The 25,744-nt window shown below is 33.6% G+C and overlaps 1 protein-coding gene and 1 long non-coding RNA gene across 6 annotated transcripts in view; one reads left to right on the top strand and one right to left on the bottom strand.

Annotated features, from left to right (window-relative positions):
• LOC143246829 (uncharacterized) overlaps positions 1 to 22,411 on the top strand; it is a 46,972-nt gene extending 24,561 nt beyond the window's left edge. For 3 of the 4 annotated variants that reach the window (XM_076494016.1, XM_076494017.1, XM_076494015.1), the window contains 12 exons: positions 9,745 to 9,831; positions 11,249 to 11,346; positions 12,093 to 12,893; positions 15,652 to 15,721; positions 16,553 to 16,660; positions 17,203 to 17,370; positions 18,495 to 18,591; positions 18,887 to 19,011; positions 19,724 to 19,858; positions 19,995 to 20,124; positions 20,263 to 20,343; positions 20,580 to 22,411. In XM_076494016.1, the coding sequence (XP_076350131.1) occupies positions 9,794 to 9,831; positions 11,249 to 11,346; positions 12,093 to 12,893; positions 15,652 to 15,721; positions 16,553 to 16,660; positions 17,203 to 17,370; positions 18,495 to 18,591; positions 18,887 to 19,011; positions 19,724 to 19,858; positions 19,995 to 20,124; positions 20,263 to 20,343; positions 20,580 to 20,657 (1,929 nt within the window). In that variant the 5' untranslated portion in view covers positions 9,745 to 9,793 and the 3' untranslated portion in view covers positions 20,658 to 22,411. Of the gene's footprint in view, positions 1 to 8,269; positions 8,544 to 9,744; positions 9,832 to 11,248; positions 11,347 to 12,092; positions 12,894 to 15,651; positions 15,722 to 16,552; positions 16,661 to 17,202; positions 17,371 to 18,494; positions 18,592 to 18,886; positions 19,012 to 19,723; positions 19,859 to 19,994; positions 20,125 to 20,262; positions 20,344 to 20,579 lie in introns of those variants that run through there. The other variant, XM_076494013.1, reaches the window with a different exon arrangement.
• The window catches only part of LOC143246830 (uncharacterized), a 31,150-nt gene continuing 22,067 nt past the window's right edge, over positions 16,662 to 25,744 (bottom strand). Inside the window, exons 3-4 of one of the 2 annotated variants that reach the window (XR_013026184.1) lie at positions 19,957 to 20,100; positions 16,662 to 19,025 (exon numbers count right to left, since the gene is read on the bottom strand). This is a non-coding gene — a long non-coding RNA (uncharacterized LOC143246830). The remainder of the gene's footprint in view (positions 19,026 to 19,956; positions 20,101 to 25,744) is intronic. The other variant, XR_013026183.1, reaches the window with a different exon arrangement.

The following is a 25,744-nucleotide window of genomic DNA, read 5'->3' as shown; positions in this document are numbered from 1 at the left end:
ATACAGTGTTAATGGTCGTTAACTATGTACAACCCTACATCATACAGTGTTAATGGTTGTTAACTATGTATAACCCTACATCATACAGTGTTAATGGTTGTTAACTATGTATAACCCTACATCATACACTGTTAATGGTTGTTAACTATGTATAACCCTACATCATACAGTGTTAATGGTCGTTAACTATGTACAACCCTACATCATACAGTGTTAATGGTCGTTAACTATGTACAACCCTACATCATACAGTGTTAATGGTTGTTAACTATGTATAACCCTACATCATACACTGTTAATGGTTGTTAACTATGTACAACCCTACATCATACAGTGTTAATGGTTGATAACTATGTACAACCCTACATCATACAGTGTTAATGGTTATTAACTATGTACAACCCTACATCATACAGTGTTAATGGTTGATAACTATGTACAACCCTACATCATACAGTGTTAATGGTTGTTAACTATGTATAACCCTACATCATACAGTGTTAATGGTTGTTAACTATGTACAACCCTACATCATACAGTGTTAATGGTTGTTAACTATGTATAACCCTACATCATACAGTGTTAATGGTTGTTAACTATGTATAACCCTACATCATACAGTGTTAATGGTTGTTAACTATGTACAACCCTACATCATACAGTGTTAATGGTTGTTAACTATGTATAACCCTACATCATACAGTGTTAATGGTTGATAACTATGTACAACCCTACATCATACAGTGTTAATGGTTGATAACTATGTATAACCCTACATCATACAGTGTTAATGGTTGTTAACTATGTATAACCCTACATCATAAAGTGTTAAGGTTGTTAACTAAGTAAAACTCTACATCATACAGTGTTAATGGTTGTTAACTCGGTAAAACTCTACATCATACAGTGTTAATGGTTGTTAACTATGTATAACCCTACATCATACAGTGTTAATGGTTGTTAACTATGTATAACCCTACATCATACAGTGTTAAGGTTGTTAACTATGTATAACCCTACATCATACAGTGTTAATGGTTGTTAACTATGTATAACCCTACATCATACAGTGTTAATGGTTGTTAACTATGTATAACCCTACATCATACAGTGTTAATGGTTGTTAACTATGTATAACCCTACATCATACAGTGTTAATGGTTGTTAACTCGGTAAAACTCTACATCATACAGTGTTAATGGTTGTTAACTATGTATAACCCTACATCATACATTGTTAATGGTTGTTAACTATGTATAACCCTACATCATAAAGTGTTAAGGTTGTTAACTAAGTAAAACTCTACATCATACAGTGTTAATGGTTGTTAACTATGTATAACCCTACATCACACAGTGTTAATGGTTGATAACTATGTAAAACTCTACATCATATTATGTTAATAGTTGATATCTGTGTACAACTCTACATCATATTATGTTAATAGTTGATACCTATGTAAAACTCTACATCATATTATGTTAATAGTTGATATGTATGTACAACTCTACATCATATTATGTTAATAGTTGATACCTATGTACAACTCTACATCATACAATGTTAATGGTTGATAACTATGTATAACAGTACATTATACAGTGTTAATGGTTGTTAACTATGTAAAACTCTACATCATATTATGTTAATAGTTGATACCTATGTACAACTCTACATCATATTATGTTAATAGTTGATAACTATGTACAACTCTACATCATACAGTGTTAATGGTGGGTAACTATGTATAACACTACATTATACAGTGTTAATGGTTGTTAACTATGTAAAACTCTATATCATATTATGTTAATAGTTGATACCTATGTACAACTCTACATCATATTATGTTAATAGTTGATACCTATGTACAACTCTACATCATACAGTGTTAATGGTTGATAACTATGTATAACACTACATTATACAGTGTTAATGGTTGATAACTATGTAAAACTCTACATCATATTATGTTAATAGTTGATACCTATGTACAACTCTACATCATACAATGTTAATGGTTGTTAACTATGTAAAACTCTACATCATATTATGGTAATAGTTGATACCTATGTATAACACTATATTATACAGTGTTAATGGTTGATAACTATGTACAACCTTAAATCATACAGTATTAATTATTGTTAACTAGATAAAACCCAACATCATACAGTGTAGTGAAGTGTTTCACTAAGTACATAATGTTATTCTAACTAGGGAGGTGAAGTGTTTCACTAAGTACATAAGGTTATTTTAACTAGGGAGGTAAAGTGTTTCACTAAGTACATAAGGTTATTGTAACTAGGGAGGTGAAGTGTTTCACTAAGTACATAAGGTTATTGTAACTAGGGAGGTGAAATGTTTCACTAAGTACATAAGGTTATTGTAACTAGGAAGGTGAAGTGTTTCACTAAGTACATAATGTTGTTTTAACTAGGGAGGTGAAGTGTTTCACTACATACATAAGGTTATTCTAACTAGGGAGGTGAAGTGTTTCACTACGTACATAAGGTTATTTTAACTAGGGAGGTAAAGTGTTTCACTAAGTACATAAGGTTATTTTAACTAGAGAGGTGAAGTGTTTCACTAAGTACATAAGGTTATTCTAACTAGGGAGGTGAAGTGTTTCACTACGTACATAAGGTTATTTTAACTAGGGAGGTAACATGTTTCACTAAGTACATAAGGTTATTTTAACTAGGGAGGTAAAGTGTTTCACTAAGTACATAAGGTTATTTTAACTAGGGAGGTGAAATGTTTCACTAAGTACATAAGGTTATTTTAACTAGGAAGGTGAAGTGTTTCACTAAGTACATAAGGTTATTGTAACTAGGGAGGTGAAGTGTTTCACTAAGTACATAAGGTTATTGTAACTAGGGAGGTGAAGTGTTTCACTAAGTACATAAGGTTATTTTAACTAGGGAGGTGAAGTGTTTCACTAAGTACATAAGGTTATTTTAACTAGGGAGGTAAAGTGTTTCACTAAGTACATAATGTTATTTTAACTATGGAGGTGAAGTGTTTCACTACATACATAAGGTTATTCTAACTAGGGAGGTGAAGTGTTTCACTAAGTACATAAGGTTATTGTAACTAGGGAGGTGAAGTGTTTCACTAAGTACATAAGGTTATTTTAACTAGGGAGGTGAAATGTTTCATTAAGTACATAAGATGACCATCAGAATAAGCCAGCTGTCTTAACATCAACTGATATTCTTTACAAAACAAATAGGAAAGGAAGTAAACTAAATTGGAAAAAAAATAAGGATGAGATAAGGATGGCAACAACAAAACATACAGATATAAGGTAAGGATGGCAACAACAAAACATACAGATATAAGGTAAGGATGGCAACAACAAAACATACAGATATGAGGTAAGGATGGCAACAACAAAACATACAGATATAAGGTAAGGATGGCAACAACAAACATACAGATATAAGGTAAGGATGGCAACAACAAAACATACATATATGAGGTAAGAATGGCAACAACAAAACATACAGATATAAGGTAGGGATGGCAACAATAAAACATACAGATATAGGGTAGGGATGGCAACAATAAAACATACAGATATAAGGTAGGGATGGCAACAACAAAACATACAGATATAAGGTAGGGATGATAACAATAAAAAATACAGATATAAGGAAGGATGGCAACAATAAAACGTACAGATATAAGGTAAGAATGGCAACAACAAAACATACAGAAACAAGGTATGGATGGCAACAACAAAACGTACAGAAACAAGATAAGTATGGCAACAATAAAACATACAGATATAAGGTATGGATGGCAACAACAAAATATACAGAAACAAGATAAGTATGGCAACAATAAAACATACAGATATAAGGTAAGCATGGCAACAACAAAATATACAGAAACAAGATAGGGATGGCAACAACAAAATATACAGATATAATGTAAGTATGGCAACAACAAAACATGCAGAAACAAGGTAGGGATGGCAACAATAAACCATACAGATGTAAGGTACGCATGGTAACAACGAAATATACAGAAACAAGGTGGGGATGGCAATAATAAAACATAGATATAATGTAGGGATGGCAACAATAAAACATACAGATATATGGTAGGGATGGCAACAATAAAACATACAGATATAAGGTAGGGATGGCAACAAGAAAACACACAAATATAAGGTAGGGATAGCAGCAATAAAACGTACAGATACAAGGTAGGGATGACAACAATAAAACATACAGGTGTAATGTAAGCATGACAACAACAAAATATACAGAAACAAGGCAGTAATGGCAACAACAAAACATTCAGAAAGAAGGTTGGGATGGCAACAACAAAACATACAGAAACAAGGTAGGGATGGCAACAACAAAACATACAGATGTAAAGTAAGGATGGCAACAACAAAACATACAGATATAAAGTAAGCATGGCAACAACAAAACATACAGATATAAGGTAGGGATGGCAAAAATAAAACGTACAGATATAAGATAGGGATGACAACAACAAAACATACAGACATAAGGTAGGGTTGGTAACAATAAAACATACAGATATAAGGTAGGGTTGGTAACAATAAAACGTACAGAAAAAAGGTAAGTATGGCAACAATAATATATACAGATATAAGGTAGGGATGGCAACAATAACACGTACAAATATAAGATAGGGATGGTAACAATAACACGTACAAATATAAAGGTAAGCATGGCAACAACTAAATATACAGAAACAAGGTAGGGATGGCAACAACAAAACATACAGATATAAAGTAAGGATGGCAAAAATAAAACGTACAGATATAAGGTAGGGATGGCAACAACAGAACATACAGATATAAGGTAAGCATGGCAAGAACAACATATAGAGAAACAAAATAAGTATGGCAACAGCAAAACATACAGAAACAATGTAAGGATGGCAACAACAAAATAGACAGAAAGAAGCTAGGTATGAATAAACAAAACGATACAAGTATGACTTGCTATCAAATCAATGTTACAACCTTATGGGAATTATTCATTATAAGACTTTGTAGCATTAGTTCAGTTTAAATGGTTTTATTGAAAGGTGAATTCACGCAGAAGTAAAGATATTCTACCTTTAATTGTAGATGAATGTATACTTGGAAGGCTGTGGTTATTTATGTAGGAATTTGTGTTTGATTTTATGTATTTCTGACATACTGTTCCTACAACTTAGTTATTTTCTTCTATACATTTATGTACAAAGAGGGAATGAGAGTTGTTACACCTAGTAAGAGTGTTTGTATCAGAATGAACCTCACACGGTGTACAAACAATGCTATGGAAACATACCCCTAATGGATCTAGCGTGTTGGTCTACAGTCAGGGTTAAAATACATTATTTCAACCAAGATATAATATATGTTATGCGTGAAAATGTAAACGTTAGTACATACCAGGAAATAAGAAACAAAAAGTTTGTTTTAATGAACTTTAAAACCATGGTTTAAGCCATGTGTTTGCTATGCCAGCTGGATAGAATGTTAAAATTTTGCAGGTTTGAAAGTTGAAATTTTCGCAAGTCTCATATGACAGCAACCACCTCGTGGGGCACAGCAGGCCTCTCACGCGGCTGAACAAAACAGCTGCCATGTAATCAATTTCATAAGGTCGAATTTTTCTTATGAACATAAAAAAAAGCGAGAAAACGTGCCCGGGAGAAGAAGGCCTCGTGCGAGCACGTGCTATGTCACCTGTCCCACTTAATACAAATAAGTGTATCCCAGGCGAGCTTGTTAACTGTTGAAACATCTCGTCACCAAGGTTGAAGAATTGGTACAAAACTTGTGACATACCCATTGTGATAGCACTGGGACCAGGCCAAGTAAAGAGTCCTCGTTATTGTAATGTGGGGACAAAAAAGAAACTTTTGTCCCCGTACTGTTACTGAACTATTTGATCTGTTCCTCGCAGCTTTGAGCTACTATCAATACAGGGCAGAAACAGGCCAAAGGCCTCGTCTCGTGCTCTGTGAATAGAAACCACGTGCAAGACCCAAGCAACCATCAACAGAGAATAAGTAAAAACCTGAGTGGGACATGAAGTTAACATTGCATCGCAAGACTTGAAATATAAGTTCCAAAAGTATTCCAATAATAAATCAATTTCAAAATGGGAAATATATATATGTATATATTACCTAATTAACACATGTGACAGCTAATAACTTATACAAAATTTATTGTCTCTCTATTAGAGGGCGTTACATTAATATAAAGTAATATAACGTACGCGTTGTACTAACAAAAACTAGTTGGGACGATAAGATGGACATATTATTCTTACAGTATGTAAAAACACTCTTTAAGTCAAGGCGTGTATAGTTTAGATCCAAATCATTCAGTTCTATAATATGTTCTCTGTAGATCCAACTGATGCAGTCCTATGATACGTTGTTTGTAGATCCAACTTATTCACTCCCATAATATGTTGTCCCTAGATTCAACTGTTTGTCTTGTAATATATTATTTGCACATCCAACTGATTCAGAACTATATGTTGTCTATAGATTCAACTGATTCAGACTTGTAATATGATATATGTAGATCCAACTACTTCAGTCCTATAATGCGTTGTCTGCAGATCGAAGTAATGCACTCTCATAATATGTTGTATGTAGATCCAATTGATTCAGGCCCATAATATGTTTTCTGTAGATCTAACTAAGTAATATAAAATGTTGCCTACAAATGTAACTGATTCAGTCCTATAATATGTAGTCTATAAATACAATAGATTGAGTCCCATAAATGTTGTCTATATATCCAACTGATTCAGTCCTATAATATGTTGTCTGTAGATCCAACTGATTCAGTTCTATAATTTGTAGTCTGTAAATCCAACTGATTCACTCCCATATGTTGTCTGTAGATGTAATTGATTAAGTAATATAATACGTTGTCTGTAGATCCAATTGATTCAGTCCTAGAATATGTTGTCTGTAAATGTAACTGATTCAGTCCTATATAATGTTGTCTCTAGATGTAACTGATTCAGTCCATATTTTTAAAGTAAAATTACTCAATTGAGGTTAATTTTAACTTCAGCAGTATATACATACGAGACAATAAGCGCTCTTTAGTTGTTTCTTATCGTAGGATTAGTTCAGACCTACTAAGTCTTTCTTCTCTATGTAAAAAGTGTTATTTTTCATAACTAAGCTTCAATGGTTTTCCAGCGCGAGTATGAATAAACACAGTGACAGTTGGAGTTCTCTCCCCAAGCATACAGAAATTGCTATTCGCTGACAAGAGACGGGCATTAAACCAAGGTCACGACCACGAACGCACCTTAGCCACGCGTCTGGCACGCTCGAGTGGTTTGCCTGGGCGCAGTACATGCCAGCTGGTGCAGAGAATTTAGAACACAGTAGTGCTAGAAACGACGATTGTAAACCTAGCTTGTGTAGCCTAAAATACAAAATAAATAAAGCATGAACTGAAAGGAAAGAAACTAGGTTTGTGAAAGTAAAAAGAAGCAGACGTTTTTAAAATTTGTCAAGATTATATATATATATCATGAGAACACAAATATACCATAACTCCAGTTTCAATACTTGGAGCGGGTTCCTGGGATACAATGTTCGATTGTAACTTGTCTTATATATATATACATATGGTAACTATTCATAGTAAAATATCGTAGTATATTAGAAACGTTGGTTTGTTTGTTTGTTTTGGACTTTCGCACAAAGCTACTCGAGGGCTATCTGTGCTAGCCGTCCCTAATTTAGCAGTGTAAGACTAGAGGGAAGGCAGCTAGTCATCACCACCCACCGCCAACTCTTGGGCTACTCTTTTACCAACGAATAGTGGGATTGACCGTCACTTATACACCCCCACGGCTGGGAGGGCGAGCATGTTTAGCGCGACGCGGGCGCGAACCCGCGACCCTCGGATTACGAGTCGTACGCCTTACGCGCTTGGCCATGCCAGGCCCATATTAGAAACGAGTGGAAGGTAGCAGTTTAATAATATAAGCTCTTTAGATAAAAATATACGAAACCAGGTCCAACACCTAGAATAATGCCTGATAAAACTAGATTATTTATCATGTGTCTTTACTAATGTCTTTCTTGACATATGTTTAAAGAATACTGCACTTTTGCCTGAACGAAACCAGCCAATTTGATCAGGTCGACATTCCAAGAAAAATCTACGATCATTTTTCTAACTTTCCACATAATGACACATAAAATGACAGCTCTTACAAAATCTGTATAAGCTAAGTAAATGCATTTTTTATTAAAAGATAGTCCTGTTATTGTTAATACTGGTTTGATTATCTCCAAATTGGAGTAAACAAGCTATTATACGACATATATTCATCTGGACATCTTTTCACGTTACCTGTTTTCGACCCTCCATCTGTCGCTACTTGCGAATGATCAATCACAGCCGATAGCGTCACGCGCTGAGGGCGGGTTTAGCTGATGGTCCATACCACAAGCTCTCTGTTGGTAAGAAGACGAGAGCACTGTAAAGGTAAAACTCCCTGTTCCAGTATGTGCAGGTTAGTAACAGTGATGTTTATACAGTTCCTAAGAATTTATGGTTGTAATATTTGAAATATTGTTGAGTTAATTTTGATTGTAAGGTTAAACATAATGTTGAGGAGGAAATCCCAGATAACTAAGTACACTGGAGGGATTTGTAATGTCAGTACAGTCAGAGAAAAAACAAACAAACGAACTTTACTTTTTAGACAGTAATTTAAAAAACATTTTATTTCTGAAAGTTTCGCCACTACTGGTTCATCAGTGCTATTTCTCGTACTTAGTACTACAAGGACTAGTAAATCTGCAACAGCGAAACGCTGGCGTAAACAAGAATTGTTATTAGTTGGAAGGCAAAGGTCGCTCTTAGTAAATTTACTGACAAGAGAAATTAACTAATTATCAAACTGATTACCTATTTATTTTACATAAACAAAAGCACCAATTTATTTACAAGAGGTCGAATTCGTCACAATATCAACATTCCGAATTGTTGGTAGCAAAATACTGATATATATATATGTATATATTAATTTTAGATATTCTTAATACAATATGAATTCTGAGGAATGACGTAACACGATTACTACACGGGTACCTTAAGTTAAAATTTAAACATTCTCCATAAAATACGGTGAAAGTTAATTATTATAAAGACAAACGTTGTTCAAAGTTTGTGTTATTAGTATGTTGTTATTTCTTCATGCGATGCGACACCGGGGAGATTTAATCTCGGATTTTACCATTGTAAGTTCCTAAATTTACCGCTACCCCACCTGAAAGAGTTGTTAAAACCTTTTATGAAAACGCATCAAGTATCTGGGATACTGACTGAAAGCTTATTATAAATCAACATATTTTATTTTTTTAATTAAGATTTTCAATTAATTCAACTAAATTTGCTTGGGACTTATTGAAAAAATACAAATCCTAAAAACCTAGCACGGATGCTTAATGTAGTCCTGTTTCAATACGTATACTTTTTTTGGTTTCATCTTTATTCTGTTTTTTTTTTGTTTTTTTTCAGACTATCTATAAAGTATGATAAGACGTACTGCTATATCCTTGTTTAAAGTTATTAAACGTCAGTGAACCAACAAGATACTCATTGGATAACCTGAAGCTATCAAGTTTTTAACCATAACTAAAGATACAACTATGTGTGCAGTCTTATGATATATGTTTTGGTAAGATAAAACCAACCATTTTTATCAACAGGTTCTACAGAAGTTTATCTACACCTCGACGTTGTTCAATCTGTCAAAAGATGGTGTATTTTACATCTTTCCGGTGTAAAGATTGTGGGTAGGTTACTGTTAAAACAGTTATCACTATCAGAAGATAATGTATTTTACATCCTTCTGGTGTAAAGAATGTGAGTAGGTTACCATTAAAACAGTTATCACTATCAGAAGATGACGTATTTTACATCCTTCCGGTGTAAAGATTGTGAGTAGGTTACTATTAAAACAGTTACCACTATCAGAAGATGATGTATTTTACATCCTTCCGGTGTAAAGAATGTGAGTAGGTTACTGTTAAAACAGTTATCACTATCAGAAGACGACGTATTTTACATCCTTCCGGTGTAAAGATTGTGAGTAGGTTACTATTAAAACAGTTACCACTATCAGAAGATGATGTATTTTACATCCTTCCGGTGTAAAGATTGTGAGTAGGTTACTGTTAAAACAGTTATCACTATCAGAAGACGACGTATTTTACATCCTTCCGGTGTAAAGAATGTGAGTAGGTTACTGTTAAAACAGTTATCACTATCAGAAGATGATGTATTTTACATCCTTCCGATGTAAAGATTGTAGGTAGGTTACTGTTAAAACAGTTATCACTATCAGAAGATGATGTATTTTACATCCTTCCGGTGTAAAGATTGTGAGTAGGTTACTGTTAAAACAGTTATCACTATCAGAAGATGACGTATTTTACATCCTTCCGGTGTAAAGAATGTGAGTACGTTACTATTAAAACAGTTACCACTATCAGAAGATGATGTATTTTACATCCTTCCGGTGTAAAGAATGTGAGTAGGTTACTTTTAAAAACAATTATCACTATCAGAATATGACGTATTTTACATCCTTCTGGTGTAAAGAATGTGAGTAGGTTACTGTTAAAACAGTTATCACTATCAGAAGATGATGTATTTTACATCCTTCCGGTGTAAAGATTGTGGGTAGGTTACTGTTAGAAGTTATTACCGTTGCTAGGCTGTCATTTTACCTAAGTGAAAATTGTCCAAACTTCTTTCTACTGAAGCTGTGATTTTATTACGAAAGAAAACAATTTATAATGTGGTTAGATATGCATGTTATTTCGTGCTTAGAAATATTATAATAAAACACACAAAGTTTCTCAGTTAATCAGAACCTGTTCTAACCATCTAATTCGCTTGGGTTCTATGTGAGCGATATTTACAAACCATTTCTTTTTTTGCAATTATATTATGTGTAAAAATCAGTGCATGTTTTATGATGTGGCTAGAAGATTTAATTATAACCTTTTCACAGTTTTTTATCTATGTGATATAAAACACGGTGGAAACTTTAAACAAAAAATATTGTAACAAATAATCACCAAAACGTAATGTTTTTATGTGTGAAATTCACGTTTTAATGTTATTGTACTATAATAACCTAATACTCCATGGCAGTTTTATTTCACTGTAAATTGGGCTTAAAGACGGTCACATATATTTTTATAGAAATGTCACGCACGACTCCTGCGAAGGCAAGAGAGAACCCTGTTGCTACAGCTACACAAGTAGTCACAGAAACGGTAATCAGAAGACCCTAGCTACAGGTAAGAGGAAATGTTCACCTAACGTTGTTGGTTAATGTCCCCTGTCGACAGAGTTACGAATATTGATTTCGTAACCAATGTATTTTTTCCACAAAAGATACATTTTGTTTCGTATCTATACATACAAACAGCATTATCTTTCATAGTGTGTTGCCGTGTAGTAAGCGAGATAGACTTAGTTTGAATATTTATAAATAACATAAATCAATGTCAATATTTGTTGTCCTTGCGATGACTTAATAGCAAACTTTGATAAAGTTTTAAGACAAAGTGATGTTACGAATTACTCATTTCATGTTTTGATTTACGAACATACATCTTACAACTAAGAACATTCTGAGATTTCTGTCATTTTAACTAATTCATCACTAGGTGGCTTAGAACATTATCAATGTTTTATAATAATGTTTCTAATAAGAAACACTAAAACTATTTAAAAAAAAAGAATCAGTTGTAAACATTACAAGGAAAACTGTTAGGTTAATAACTTTGGAATAACTTTCATGTATTTACATTGTATTATATGGCCGTATAATGGTTCCACATGAATACGTAATTCTGTTCCATACCTCGGGGTCCTTTACAACCCATCTTTTTAACGTTTGAAAATAACGTTTTACTTTTATCTTGAAACTATGTATATTTTACTAAAGAAATCATATTAGACATTATTTATAACACTGCCTTGAAGAAACAGATCTCGCTTATAGTTTGTCTACTACATACATTGTTTTCTTTGTTTACAGGTAAGAGCGGTGATGTAAAATGGTACCAGGACACCGATAAACATGAAGTCTTATCTTGGGTTACAACTGAAAACAACGAGCCACTTGTACCGACCAGTTGTACTTACAACATTAAGGTAAAATCAGCACCATCTAGCGGAAAAAACAATGGTTCTTTTGCTTTATCAAGCTTACTAAAAGTAGTGCACTGGCTTGCTCAGCGACGCAGAAATCGTGAAATAAGCAAAGCAAATGCTGCCGATAAACATGTAAAAGCTAAATATGGATTGAACCAAAGTGAAAAACAAGCCCGCAAAAGGTTAAAGGCACTCTTAAAAAACTCTCCGAGGTCTAACAGTGGTGTTTTAAGTTGCTCATCCAGAGCGTGTACCTGTGGGTGGAACCATCTGTCAATCACCTCAAGTCAATCAACTATTCACACATCCCTCATCTCTCCAAATGACAGTTTGTCTTCTAGTAGCTGTCTGTCGTCCACCTCTTCAGCTGCTCAAACTCCTTCCGATACGGAATCTGAGTATCGCATTAGGGTTAACGACAGAATTCCTCTTTGGTTGGACAAAACTGACCACGAAACCCAATCTTTCGGCGTCCTGTGTTCTCCTTCTATACCAACCTCCTTGCGACCCAACAGCAAACTTCTAGGTGCCAATTGTAATCACAACCAGTGTTTCAATCCACAAGGGCAAAGTGCTAAAAGGTGGTTTACTAAAGCAAGAACTCTTAGTCTAGAGAATAAAAGGTCACCGTCACACAGGCTTTGTGCTACGTGGCCCCCTGATGACATATGTGTCAGCTTACTGGGTAAGTTTATATTTTTGAAAGAGCCAATTTACCCCACCTACACGGTTCTTTTTTCCTAACCCTTTTCCTGCATCAAACCTCATTAACTTAAATACATATCTAATCTCCCCTTAAAACTCGTTCGCATTATTCATAACGATTTCATTGGAGTCTTGTAATAATGCAAGAGAACATCTCAAACTATAGTTTACTTACTTTCTATCCATAAGTATACTAATATTATGTTGGAATACTATCAAGAAATACGTTAAATATCATTACTGTCGACAAGAAATATTTTTTGTTTAAAAACAAAACAAATCAGACCTAACGTCCAGTGGTTAACGACTCTTTACGGTTTAATCAGAAGGTAATTAAACAAAAACGTTAAGGTATCAAGTACATTTATGTAACCATTAGGTCTGACCGTTTAATTATCCAACAGTGGTGTACCTCTATACGTATACACGCATCTCGACAGCTTATTAAATTTATAAACAGGCTTACAGATTAAGACTCCATTATTAGGTTCTTTAATATTTATACATAAAATATTGATTGTAAATGTGAGATATATGATTATATTAATCTCAAATTTTATTGCATTTGAATACTTTGTTTTTGGATATAAAAATCCATGTCATACGTCTTTGCATCTCAAATTCATTATAAACTATGAAAACCCTAAAGCTCCATCTTATGTCTTTGTTATTCTGATAATTTCAGTACTCTACCATCTGGCTCATTATATTAAACTATTATGGTAAATACAGTATCATTATGCCTACAAGAAATGTTAATACATTTTATAATATTAAAATGTTATTTAATTATTCTGTTCTCCTCTAACAAACTGTTAAAGAAAAAGTAGAAAAATGTAACAAAATACGATAAAAACTACGCTGTAAGACATCACAAACACCCTCGTGTCCAGTTGCACATTACAAGAGAGTGCGCTACACTTTATGTATGGATATCACAGACGCCCGTATCATAGCAATACAAAAGTCGTCTGGAGTTTCTTCTCTACAAGCTAGATATAAATAACTACCTGATATAGTCGTGTACATGCCGATTTTTATCCACCCAGACTGTCCAAAAGTGAAAACAGGCGAATAACCCAAATCGAGATTTCTTATCATATGTCTTCAACAGGCCTAGCACCTACCCGGTTCAAGCAGTAACTATAATTTTAACATTACTCGATACAGTAAAACAACCTTTATGATATTAGACCACTTATTTTTATTGTATCCAAAGGATATAAATCTTTAGAATTCACCCTATAACCTATTAACCCTCGTACGCAAGGTGGTTAAAACGCTTCGTTCGCAATCTGATTGTTGCGGGTTCTAATTCTAGTCTCCCCCTGCAAACAAGATCAAAGTTAAATTACTAACTAAAAATAAATCTATATATATATAGTAAGGATTGGCTACTGAACTTGAAAAAAGGAAGCCAAAGATGCTAAGGATGAAGTTGGATTTAATCCGACTAATGGTCACGTAGCAAACTAAGTTATTTTGACTTTTGATGGAGACTGAAACTTCTAGCAAAACAAACAGAATCAGAATTTCCAATAGCGACATATTACTCTCCTCTAAATATTTCATAAACTAGAATTATGCAGCTAATTATTTAAAGGAAAGTTTTTATGACAAAAACTGATGTTTTGTTCACACGCCAAATTTATGATAGACAAGCTGGGGAAGCTAACTGATGTAGGGCTTTTATTCTCCATCTACAGCTAAGACGGCTTACCCTGCTATGCAACATATCCATTTCCATTCTTATCTTGTTTGGTTTCTTTTTTAAAGTTAAGTATCGCGGCAACAACAACAACAATTTACATCGTTTATACAACACAAAGAAACTGTATTCAAGTTTATGATAAAAGATAATACATAACTTTACTTTCAGTTTTATAAATCCAGTATATTTACATTCCAAATAAGATGTTTCATGCATTATATTAAGCTTCGACCTAGAACTCACAAATGTTAGTTTGTTATGTTTATAAATCGATGTTTATCAAATCTCTATCAATACAAACTTACCTCTTTAAATGTTAGGCCTAATTTCTTTAAACGCTTCCCGCTAGTGTACTTGTAGTAAAAGCCAAGTATTTCTGTCATGTAATTACATGCAATACAGGATCTGCTTTTAATTAACTCATTTACCACGATTATTATATGCTGGAAAATATTTTTAATGTATTATTGAAATGTTGATAATTTCATATAGAACAACTCGTGTCCCCTTAACATCACAATAAAAACTGTCGTCTGTAACTATTTTCTCGAAAAGGTGAAAAACGTAGTTTCAACGGTAATACTACGAAAGGTGAAAATAACACAAAAGAAATATAAATAATTTACGTTTAAGTGATTTGTTCTATGACTAATCCAGAACAACAACAAAAAACATCAACCGCCTATACTTGAGCAAAAACTAAGCTAAAAGTCTTTCCGTTCTCTTTTGTGTGTATTTAAAAGCGGGAATATATGTTTAAATTAGCTTAGAAAACCAAAAAAATACTCTTATTTAATCTATGGCCTTCGGTTTAAGAGACGGCTATTCGAATTCCAGTCTGTCAGTCGGAAAGCCTAAATAACCTTTTCTTACTTCTTGAAAACATAAAAACACTAGCATCAATAAATATACAAATTACATTCATGTATATGCTTGAAAATGCACATTTGAGTTGAATTATTAAATAACCAAGTTTCAAATTAAAATTATTTGAAGTAATTTTAAAATATTATGTTTTTGTTTTCAGAGGACCTTGTTGATGACGACTCAGAATCCGGTATCGGAGATTGTGAAGACCGGGTGGAGAACTCATCTCAGTGAGTTTTTGTTGTATTACGTCGAATTTTATTTTAAGGGGTTTGTTTTCCATAAACATTCTAAAAATAATGTGCTCACGTATTAATAAAATTATGTACTTCGTATATTTGTTTCAGGTTAAATACTATATATGTTTGCTTCTTCGTAAACTAATGCTTAAAAACGTCACTCGTAACTTTTGATTGCAATAGCGCCATCTAAAATTATCTTTATTATTGCTAATCAAAACGTAGGTATAATTTAATTTGTATAAAAAAAAAGCACTGATCGTTTGAAATTAAGTACAAAGCTATACAATGATTATATGTGCTCTGTCCACCATGGCTATCGAAACTCGCTTCTTAACGGCGCAAGTCCACAGACAAGCCGCTGTTCCACTGGAGTGCAGCGTAAAACGTCATGGGTTACTGTTTAATTTGATATTTTTTCGTTGCATATGCATCTTATATGAATATACCTACAGAAATTATATAAGCTACAAAAACCGTTTTAGATAATAGAGTGATTTTTAAAAGCAAACATTAAAAAGAACAACTTCGTGAAGGGTAAGGATCCAGCTTGGTATTAAAATAGATACTTTGTTAGTTTCATGAGGATATTTTCATGTACATTTCACGAAACAACTTTTATTCGTGCCAGTTAATGTGTAATGCTTTAACGTCGGATTAGAAAACGTATTATCAATACATATAATAAATATAATTTGTTACAATATTAAGTAAATGCCGAAAGAAACTGTCACAATTTACAGGTTATTGATCATTTACATATTTTCAAAATTATAATACTTTTGACAATAATAAAACGTAAACAAATTATTTTGTATACAGAGCTCAGAGAACAGATGCAAGAGAAACATTAGGGGAATGGTGTATACCATTTAATGATCTTCAGTTCGACCAGCGACTTAGGCAAGGGCGTCAAGGCGACATCTTTCGGTAAGTTTTGTGAAATAAATTTTATTTCCACCAAATAATGTACAAATTTGTAACTGACAAATTATAGACAGTTGTTATTAAATCATAAAATAAATACCAGGTGAAGAAAAGCAAAAAATGGATTATTTTGTTTGTCTTGAATGTCGTACAAAGCTAGATAAAGGCTATTATTTGCGTTAGCTGTCCATAATTAAGCATGGATAGATTACAGGGAAGGCAGAAAGTCAACACTTCCAACCGTCCACTCTTGAGCAACCAGCGAATAGATGGGCTTGACCAGACATTATAATGCCCACACAGCTGAAAGAGCAAGGCATGAAGATGATCCAAATCCTCAACCTTCAGACTGTCACCTTAATGCTAGGCTAAAACACGATGAAATTATTGACATCCATTCTTTTATAAAAGTTAAGAAATACTCAAATTTCAAATTTTCGTTATCGTTGTCAACAATCTAAGTATTTGGATATTTTACACATTTTACTACTCACTGCAGGTCATAACTGGTAGTTCTCATGTTTACAAAAAATTATTGTTTACAGAGGACATTGGCATGGTGAAGTATTAATCTACACTTTCAGACAACAAAGACAAAATGAACTTCGTCTGTTTTTGGATGATGTCACGCAGCTGAGCATGATACGTCACGAAAATGTAGTTCTTTTTATGGGTGCATGTATAGACCCACCTCAACTCGCCGTTATCACAAGGTTGGTGAGATGGTTATGTCTAACGTATTTGCACATGAAGTGTTACATCGCTTTAGGCTCTCACGAAAAAATGCTTTTAATAATTTTTTTTCTAATCGTAACAAAATGTCGTACTGCTGCACTGCACTCTACTTAAGTTCTCTGGCTGCAGTTTTGTTAGGCCAAATGCGCGATTATTTATTGTTTTTCTATTCTCTATTAAGAGTTTTACGGGTATTTTAAAAATAAAAACAGCCCAAATTTTTGATGGACGTTTAGGGCAAACCCCCAGTAAAGCTAGTAAACACTTACCTGTTTCAACTGATATATCTAATCGATTTTATGTTTTACAAAAAATTGATATGAACATGAATCCGTTTTGTTTGTATGTGAGGACATTAGTCACAACTATTCAAATTGAGGTTAGCAGATTATATATAACCCGAATCAACCCGGATTAAGGCATGGGCTTACCGGGCTGAAGCCCAGGACCTCACACTGATTAGGGGTTTCAAGCTATGTCTAAAATATATTGCACGTAAAGGTTCTGTCTCTAAGAGGTCTCTATAAATTGGAAAGCCTAAGGCCAATAAAACCCTTAATCCGGCCTTGATCTGAATATACAGTGTAAATCTTACATTGAAGTGAAGAAAAAGTATTTATAGTTAAATCACAATGCAAATAATGCGTATTTTAACGTATATATAATACGTTAATTTCTAAGCTTGTTAAAACTCGATAATTCTGAAGTAATTACTAACTATTGTTATTCAAACAGAAATAATAATGTCTTAGAACAGATAAGTATAAATTAATTCATCAAAGGCCATTTCATAACAACTTATATAAAACATGCTACAGAAATACATCAGCAATTTGAGCAAATAAAATTTAATATTGTTTGACGCTTCAGTGTAATGTACAGGATCTATTAAACGTTAGGCTTAATTTCTTGGAAAAGTAATCGTTCCTGTTGATGTCAGATGTTAAATTGATGTGATGTTAAATGTAGAATATTTTTTATAAACCAGCCAGTAATTCTGAAAACAAAAAACTGAAAAGATTAAACATTAATATGTTAATTTCCTTAATTAATGTAGAATTTTTATTTTTAAGCCTAAAATTTGTATATATTTCCTTGTTAGTATGAGGAAAGGACCCCTACTGTTCGAACACATCCACATCAAACATCATAGGTTGTCATTCTCCACAAAAATCAGTATAGCCCGACAAATCGCCCAGGTGAGATACTAAGTTACACAACTTTATCACAGTAATTATAATAAATAATTGCAGAATATCTGGTAAAAATGTAAGAGTAATAACAAAATATCATCCGGAAAACAAAATGTTTGTCTACATTTTAAAAGTGTACAAAGACAAGGCTAACAACTTTCATTAATTATATTATCAGGACAATATGTCGCATTTCTTTTTTATTGTGATTTATAAATCATACAATGACAAACAGCGATATTATTTAATATCACAAAACGATTTGAGATAATTGATTATGGAGTACATTTGTGCAACTCAGGGATTGGGATATCTCCACGCCAAAGGAATAATTCACAAGAAACTGAATTCCAGAAACGTGATACTCGAGAGCCGCGTGAAATTGTGTCTCATGGATCAGGGAATGCCCGACTCCAGACTGGATAGGTAAGGCTCTAGAGCTATAAGAAAATAGGTTAACATTGTCAGTTGCACAGGTATTATTCTGGACTTAGGTAATAACATTATTATTTGGACAGGTATTATTTGGATCTAATAACACTTAACTATAAATAACTCAATATTTTACACACACCATGTTTAAATACTTTTCAACTAAAATAGTGTTGTAATACACACCGGGCATGGTGGGTTCCTAATCACTACTCCGAGGCAGATTAGGCTTAAAGTTAAGCACAAAGCTACAGAACAGGCTATTTGTGTTCTGCTTACTATGGATATCGAAATCCAGTTTCTAGCGTTGTAATTCCGTAAACATAACAGTTTTCCACTACATGTGTGTGTAGGTTCTGTAGAAAAGTGCCAGAGACATGCATCAGACTAGCTAAGCGTAGTGTTAAATATTTCCTTTATCCTATTGTAAAGGCAAGTGTGGTCATGTACCCAAGTAATAGTGTTAACTTGTATACTCGAAATTAACCACTTAAGTTTTCTTTCTCATATTTAAACAACTATAAATCCTTTTATCAACTCTTACAATTTTCTCCTTAAAACATCTTGTATACAAAAGGTATTAACATGGGTATCACTGAAAGCGGGGGATATATTAAGTTGCTGAAAACGTTATTTTCATATCATTTGACTCGTTCATTTACCAGTCAGTATGAGATGTGGGCTAATAGGTAACAATTACTTTCAGGGCAGAGTATGGCTGTATTCCACGTGGTCATCTTACTTACCTCAGCCCAGAAATAATCCAAAACTTGCAGGTTGAACCTCCTCAGGTTTATTCCACCACGCCCAACACCAAAGAAATGGATATATTTGCATTTGGGTGAGTATCTATCTTTAAAGGTATATCCATGAAAACCTGGAGGGTCAACGTTTTAAACAGCACTATAAAAGTTGCAATAAACACTGTACTATCAGTACCTTGTGGTTAACATGCACCTGTTGAATATTTTTACTAGGTCCATAGTGTATGAACTACTTGCTGAGTGCTTCCCCTTCAGTCAAATACCTCCCCATGCCATTATTTGGTTAATAGCCTCTGGAAGACGCCAATGTCTCAGTAACCTAAAATATACAAATGGATTAAAGGTAGGTTTTTGTTGTGTTGTTTTAACAATGCTAGTTAACACTCTTAGAGTGTTTCTTGTAAAGCAAACCTAACCGAATATGAAAACTTAACTTACCTACATTCAACATTTGTATCTAAACTATTTTTTCTTCTTGTAGAGTTTAATCCTCGAGTGCTGGTCTCATGCCTCTTCCGACAGACCAGATGTTACATATATCATTAAAGAACTACAAGAAAGTGTAAGCCATTATTCATCAAATTCTTCTAATGTTTAGTGTGAAAACATATTAATTCCACAGTAGAAACTTGGATGACTCAAAAATAAATTATTATAAAAATAACACATGCGTAAATTTTAAAAACTCAAAGAAAATAAAAGTTGAGTTCAATGACCCAGTTTATTTACATACGATCTGTAAGTTAGTATTACATCTTTATAATGGACATTTATTGTTTTTTCTTTATTTCTTCTCAGATTTCACTGCACAAACGCCACAGTAGTTCAGAGCCTGAACGTTTACACAGGTTGGGTCGTAGTTGGAAGATAACTTGACCACAAGTGATATTTCACAACAGGTGGATAGATTTGAATCTAAGACTGTCACTGCTGAACTCTCACACGGAATCAAGCTAGGGATATTTTTGTTTAAAGGTGGTGATAATAAAGTGAACTAAACTCGGCACGTTAAGGTGAAAACTAAAGCAGTACTCTATTCTGATAGTTTTGAGGAAACTTTCTAAAGTGATAGCAGAAATTAGTTAAGAAAAAATTAGTTTCAAATATTTTAAATACAATCAAAGTAAACACTATTACATTGAGTTTGCCCTGTCTGTGATTGTAGGGTGGACATCAAACTGTTGTAGTCAGTTTCAGAGGTCTTATATATCCAGTCAACATTCTCTTATCCTGAAAACAAGACCACTATTTCCCCAATAGTTCCTATTTAATGATGTTCCACAGTGTTAGAGTCAGATTTCTGCACCAGTTTACTTTACTAGATCTAATTGTAAATAAACATCAATCTTGTCCTGGGTTTGTAACAAGTGTTCACGCTGGTACGTAACTTTATTAGCTTCTTAAATTCCCATAAAATAACACTCTGGTCAAATCGTGTATGCCTTTTATCATTGTTTTTCACAGCTGTAATTATTTTGATGATTTAAGGAAAAGAAAGTATGTTATAGGGTATTTTCTGCAGCATGTGCTACTCAGTGAATCATTGAGTGATGTAAACATTGTATTAAGGAAAATAAATAACAACCTTTATTTCTACAATGTATCTTTATTAGCTGGATGTTTCACTATTACAGTTTTGTCAAGAGCTGTCGATATGCTGCAAATTCCAGTTCAGTTTAATTGGATTAATAAACTTGTCAGATACCGAGATCTTCTGATGAAGTTGTAATAGTGAAATATTCAGCTAATAAAGATATATTCTGGAAATAAAGGTTGTTATTTATTTCCCTTAATAGAAATGTCTCATAACTAACTCTAGTTTGTATTAAACTAAAGTTAAAACAAATTGTACTGATTAATCATTTGGTTACACATTTAGAAAACTGTATTAATTAAGGAGGACGTAGGTAAATTGTTTTCCACTTAAAAGTAACGTAAGACATGCAAGTGGTGGTAACAAGATAGGTCAGAACTAAAGTTTATGGTCAATTCTAACCAGGTTGTTAGCTTCGTGCACTATAATTTGGGATCTGACCCAAATGTTCCAGTAGCATATGAAATCTTATTAACTATCCATCCTATAACAAACCAATCCATATGAGAAAATGATTGCCAAACTTAAATGAACCACTATCTTTGAGTATAATTTTCCATACAAATGTACATTACATTTTGTTAATATTCCACTGAGGTATAAACCGTAAAGTTTAGCAGTGTAGATTTTTCTAGAATATTCAATGTGTTATAAACAAGCCACTACTGGGACAGCTGACAATAAAAATCTAAATCTGTCTTCTCAAATGGTAGAGTAAGTAATCGTAGTATCTACCAACAGTACCTTCTAAATGTTAGTGCCGAGTGTTATGTTTTATAGCTGGTGGCATGTTTGTAACAGAATATAATTTCTTTAAATAATTATTTCATACATAATAAATGTTAAGGCATATATTCATATCTATGGTTTAATGTACCCCAGATTAAATGTTTTCATCTTTTTTGATCATTAAACATAAAACAAATGATCTTCCATCTTCCTGTTTCACACTGTTCATCACTGCAAATAAGAACTGGAAAAGTTATACCTTACAAATTTATATTGTATTCTGTAAATAAACTTCCATTAAAACCAATTCTTGTTACTGACTCAATGCTTTATTTAAAATACTTATCACCCAGGAACCAATTTATAAAAACCACAAATAAACAAGGACAACTTCCAACTAAGTACCTATGTGATGTTGAATAATTTATATCTCTAGAGCATGTAGCCTAAACAGTGAAAAAAAAAAAAAACAGAACAAATGTAGTGAATAACTTGTCACCTTTGGTCCATTATTTCAAAACTAATGTTACACATAGAGCTATACTAAACATTGTTATTGCAACCTATCTTATCTGTCTATCCTTACTTTTAACTATACTCAAAAGAAGAAAGTTAGAACCTTTTTTTATCAAGTTAACTGTTCAGAGAACCCCAGAATGATTTAATTCGCTTGTACTGTTTTCCAGCTATACAAAAGTTTAATTTATTTCTCCTGTACTGTTTCCACCAATAGTAAAGTCTGGTTAAATTCCCCTGTACTGTCTTTACCAACAGTAAAGTCTGGTTTAATTCCCTCGCACTGTCTCTACTAACAGTAAAGTCTGGTTTAATTCCCTTGTACTGTCTCCACCAACAATAGAGTCTGGTTTAATTCCCTTGTACTGTCTCCACCAACAGTAAAGTCTGGTTTAATTCCCTTGTACCGTCTCTTCCAACAGTAAAGTCTAGTTTAATTCACTTGTACTCTGTTCACCAACAGTAAAGTCTAGTTTAATTCACTTGTACTCTCTTCACCAACAGTAAAGTATGGTTCAATTCACTTGTACTCTGTTAGCCAACAGTAAAGTATGGTTTAATTCACTTGTACTCTGTTCACCAACAGTAAAGTCTGGTTTAATTCACTTGTACTCTGTTCACCAACAGTAAAGTCTGGTTTAATTCCCTCGTACTGTCTCTACTAACAGTAAAGTCTGGTTTAATTCACTTTTACTGTCTCTACCAAAAGTAAATTATGGTTTAATTCTCTTGTACTGTCTATACCAATAATAAAGTCTGGTTTAATTCCATTGCACAGTCTCCACCAATAGTAAGGTCTGGTTTAATTCCCTTGTACTGTCTCCACCAATAGTAAAGTCTAGTTTAATTCCCTTGTACTGTCTCTACCAACAGTAAAGTCTGGTTTTATTCATTTGTACTGTCTCTACCAGCAGTAAAGTCTGGTTTTATTCACTTGTACTGTCTCTACCAACAGTAAAGTCTAGTTTAATTCCATTGTACTGTCTCTACCCACATTAAAGTCTCGTTTAATTGCTTTGTACTGTCTCCACCAATAGTAAAGTCTAGTTTTATTCATTTGTACTGTCTCTACCAACAGTAAAGTCTGGTTCAATTCACTTGTACTCTGTTCACCAACAGTAAAGTGTGGTTTAATCCACTTGTACTCATTTCACCAACAGTAAAGTGTAGTTTAATTCATTTATACTCATTTCACCAACAATAAAGTGTAGTTTAATTCACTTGTACTCTCTTCACCAACAGTAAAATGTGGTTTAATTCACTTGGACTCTGTTCACTAACAGTAAAGTCTGGTTTAATTCACTTATACTCTGTTCACCAACAGTAAAATCTGGTTCAATTCACTTGTACTCTGTTCACCAACAGTAAAGTCTGGTTTAATTCACTTGTACCCTCTTCACCAACAGTAAAGTCTGGTTTAATTCCCTTCTACTGTCGCTACTAAAAGTAAATTATGGTTTAATTCCCTTGTGCTGTCTCTACCAACAGTAAGGTCTGGTTTAATTCCCTTGCACAGTCTCCACAAATAGTAAAGTCTAGTTTAATTCCCTTGTACTCTCTTCATCAACAGTAAAGTGTGGTTTAATTCACTAGTACTCTCTTCACCAACAGTAAAGTCTGGTTTAATTCACTTGTACGCTCTTCACCAACAGTAAAGTCTGGTTTAATTCCCTTCTACTGTCTCTACCCACATTAAATGTCTGGTTTAATTGCTTTGTACTGTCTCCACCAATAGTAAAGTCTAGTTTTATTCACTTGTACTGTCTCTACCAGCAGTAAAGTCTGGTTTTATTCACTTGTACTGTCTCTACCAACAGTAAAGTCTAGTTTAATTCCCTTGTACTGTCTCCACCATTAGTAAAGTCTAGTTTTATTCACTTGTACGGTCTCTACCAGCAGTAAAGTCTGGTTTTATTCACTTGTACTGTCTCTACCAACAGTAAAGTCTAGTTTAATTCCCTTGTACTGTCTCCACCAATAGTAAAGTCTGGTTCAATTCACTTTTACTCTCTTCACCAACAGTAAAGTGTGGTTTAATTCACTTGTACTCTCTTCACCAAAAGTAAAGTGTGGTTTAATTCACTTGGACTCTGTTCACCAACAGTAAAGTCTGGTTTAATTTACTTATACTCTGTTCACCAACAGTAAAGTCTGGTTTTATTCACTTGTACTCTGTTCACCAACAGTAAAGTCTGGTTCAATCCACTTGTACTCTCTTCACCAACAGTAAAGTCTGGTTCAATTCACTTCTACTCTGTACACCAACAATAAAGTCTGGTTTATTTGCCTTGTACTGTCTCTACCAACAGTAAAATCTGGTTCAATTCACTTGTACTCTGTTCACCAACAGTAAAGTCTGGTTTAAATCACTTGTACTCTGTTCACCAACAGTAAAGTCTAGTTTAATTCACTTCTTCTCTCTTCACCAACAGTAAAGTCTGGTTTAATTCACTTGTACCCTGTTCACAAACAGTAAAGTCTAGTTTAATTCACTTGTACTCTCTTCACCAACAGTAAAGTCTGGTTTAATTCCCTTCTACTGTCTCTACTAAAAGTAAATTATGGTTTAATTCCCTTGGACAGTCTCCACCAATAGTAAGGTCTAGTTTAATTCCCTTGTACTGTTTCTATCAACAGTAAAGTCTGGTTTAATTCCCTTGTGCTGTCTCTACCAATAGTAAGGTCTGGTTTAATTCCCTTGCACAGTCTCCACCAATAGTAAAGTCTAGTTTAATTCCCTTGTACTCTCTCTACCAACAGTAGAGTCTGGTTTTATTCACTTGTACTGTCTCTACCAACAGTAAAGTCTAGTTTAATTCCATTGTACTGTCTCTACCCACATTAAAGTCTGGTTTAATTGCTTTGTACTGTCTCCACCAATAGTAAAGTCTGGTTTTATTCACTTGTACTGTCTCTACCAACAGTAAAGTCTGGTTTTATTCACTTGTACTCTCTTCACCAATAGTAAAGTCTGGTTTAATTGTCTTGTACTGTCTCTACCAACAGTAAAGTCTGGTTTATTTGCCTTGTACTGTCTCTACCAACAGTAAAGTCTGGTTTATTTGCCTTGTACTGTCTCTACCAACAGTAAAGTCTGTTTTATTTGCCTTGTACTGTCTCTACC

This window comes from Tachypleus tridentatus, chromosome 3 (assembly GCF_004210375.1).
Source record: "Tachypleus tridentatus isolate NWPU-2018 chromosome 3, ASM421037v1, whole genome shotgun sequence".
In the NCBI taxonomy this organism is placed as follows: domain Eukaryota; kingdom Metazoa; phylum Arthropoda; class Merostomata; order Xiphosura; family Limulidae; genus Tachypleus; species Tachypleus tridentatus.
This window is presented reverse-complemented; position numbering and strand designations above follow the sequence as displayed.